The following is a 2,516-nucleotide window of genomic DNA, read 5'->3' on the forward strand; positions in this document are numbered from 1 at the left end:
AGATGTCGTCCCGGTACACCACCACGCAGGAGTAGAGAAGGTCACGGAAGATGTCATTGACCAACTCTTGAAAGACGGCGGAAGCATTACAGAGACCGAAGGGCATTACAAGGTATTCATAGTGGGCGTCCCGGGTGTTGAATGCAGTCTTCCATTCATCCCCCTGACGGATACGGACCAGGTTATACGTCCCACGGAGGTCCAGCTTGGTGAAGATTCTAGCCCCCCTTAGACGGTCAAATAATTCAGGAATGAGCGGAAGGGGGTATTTATTCTTCACCGTGATCTGGTTATGGCCTCTATAGTCTATACAGGGACGGAGTGAGCCGTCCTTCTTTTTGATGAAGAAGAAGCCTGCTCCCGCCAGGGAGGTAGATTTCCGGATAAATCCCCGGGCCAGATTCTCCTCAATATATTCAGACATGGTCCGGGTCTCAGCAGCGGACAGAGGTAAATGGCGCAGAGCTGGCGGAAGGGGGCAGCGGATGGTGCCTGATCTGTGGCTTGTCTTCCTGTGCAGTATAGCGGATAGCTGACGGTCGGACATGTTCCCCCTGGACTCCCCCTGGAACATCTCCATTGCGGGCTGCGGGTTCCTGGGGATTTACCACATCGGAGTCGCCAGTTGTCTGAAGGAGCACGCACCATTCCTGGTGGAGAACGCCAAGAACATCTATGGAGCGTCCGCCGGTGCCCTGACCGCCACCGCGCTGGTAAGCGGAGCCTGCCTGAGTGAGGCAGGTGCCAACATCATTGATGTCTCCAAGGAGGCGAGGAAGCGGTTCCTGGGCCCCCTGCATCCATCATTTAATCTGGTGAAGATTATTCGGCATTGCCTATACAAGACCTTGCCAGACGATGCTCACGAGCATGCTTGTGGAAGGCTGGGGATATCCCTGACACGCGTGTCTGATGGGGAGAACGTGCTGCTGACTCAGTTCAACACCAAGGAGGAGCTTATACAGGCCTGTGTATGCAGTACATTTATACCTGTATACTGTGGACTCATCCCTCCGTGCCTACAAGGAGTGAGGTACGTTGATGGTGGGATTTCTGATAACCTCCCCCAGTATGAGCTGAAGAACACCATTACCGTGTCTCCCTTCTCCGGTGAGAGCGACATTTGTCCCCGTGATGGCTGCACCAACATCCACGAGCTCAGGGTCACCAACACAAGCATCCAGTTTAACCTCAGTAACTTGTACCGACTGTCCAAAGCCTTGTTCCCTCCAGAACCGCAGGTTTTGAAAGATATGTGCAAGCAGGGATACAGGGATGCTCTGCATTATTTAAAGAAGAATGGTCTGCTGAACCGGCCACGGGTTATGAGGTGCCTGGCCCTGCCTGCACCTGCCAATCAGAATGAAGAGGGCAGAGAACGGGAGGATCAGGTGGCAGAGAGCGCTGCGGCAGAGGGGGCCTGAACAAACTGTAACGGGTTTGGGAGGTGGAACCTCTGAGCAACTATACAAAGGGGAAGTCCTTGTAAGGAAGCGGGTGGCTCCCAGGGAAGGCGGGCAGGTAGTCACAGCAAGTGACAGGGACAGTCTCTGGGTAGAAGGGCAGGAGGTCACGGCAAGTGACGGGGACAGTCTCTTGACAGGCGGATGGTCACGGCAAGTGACAGCAGGGTAAAAGTCTCTAGACAGGCAGGTGGTCACGGCAAGTGACAGCAGGATAAGAGTCTCTAGACAGGCAGGTGGTCATGGCAAGTGATAGCAGAGCCTCCAGGTAGGCTAGCAGGCAGGTAGCAGGTGAGCGCTCCCAGGTGAGCGGGCAAGAGTCTCTGGACAGGCAGGTGGTCACGGTAAGTGACGGCTGAGCCTCCAGGTAGGCTAGCAAGCAGGTTAGCAGGTGAGCGCTCCCAGGTGAGCAGTCAAGAGTCTCTGGACAGGCAGGTGGTCACGGCAAGTGACGGCAGAGCCTCCAGGTAGGCTAGCAGGCAGAAAGCAGGTGAACGCTCCCAGGTGAGCGGGCAAGAGTCTCTGGACAGGCAGGTGGTCGCGGCAAGTGACGGCTGAGCCTCCAGGTAGGCTAGCAGGCAGGTAGCAGGTGAGCGCTCCCAGGTGAGTGGGCAGGCAGATCCATAGACAAGACAGACTGACAGGTGTTGGTAGGCAGACTGTCGGACCGCAGGAATGCAAGCAGATAGACAGGAATCAGGTAGGAATCAAGCAGAGATCTGGCAGGTGACTGGCAGGTATCTGGTAACGGGACCTGAGGGCTGAAGCAGAGTTGAAAGGCTTTGCAACAACATTGCTCAGGCACCTCCATTTTGGAGGAGGTGCCTTATATATCGTGAGGTCCTCCGGCCATTGGCCGGGGACTCCTTAGGACGGCGCGCGCGGCCCCTTTAAGAGAGGGGGAGCGCGCGCACGCCCTAAGCACAGAGGCCGGGAAGCAGCGCGCGCTGCCAGCAGAGCGGGAGGAAGCCGCCGGGCACGGAGCGGAGAGGTGAGGGAAACGGCGTCCCTGCCTAGCAGGAGGCAGGGACGCCGACGCTACACTGGTAGAGG

At 56.9% G+C, this 2,516-nt stretch overlaps 1 protein-coding gene across 1 annotated transcript; it reads left to right on the forward strand.

The window, feature by feature from the left end:
* The first annotated feature begins 453 nt into the window (after nt 1-453).
* LOC141258493 (patatin-like phospholipase domain-containing protein 2) lies at nt 454-1,424 on the forward strand. Its single transcript, XM_073673486.1, has one exon. It carries the CDS (start codon nt 546-548, stop codon nt 1,422-1,424), a length of 879 nt encoding a protein of 292 aa, XP_073529587.1. The 5' UTR covers nt 454-545.
* The last annotated feature ends 1,092 nt before the right edge of the window (nt 1,425-2,516 follow it).

The sequence above is a fragment of the Phyllobates terribilis genome, unplaced genomic scaffold, assembly GCF_046119375.1.
Source record: "Phyllobates terribilis strain yellow unplaced genomic scaffold, ASM4611937v1 Scaffold_3__8_contigs__length_932513732, whole genome shotgun sequence".
Taxonomy (NCBI): Eukaryota; Metazoa; Chordata; class Amphibia; order Anura; family Dendrobatidae; genus Phyllobates; species Phyllobates terribilis.

Coding starts and splice junctions, on each gene's coding strand:
- LOC141258493 (XM_073673486.1), top strand. CDS start 546: ATGTTCCCCCTGGACTCCCCCTGGAACATCTCCATTGCGGGCTGCGGG.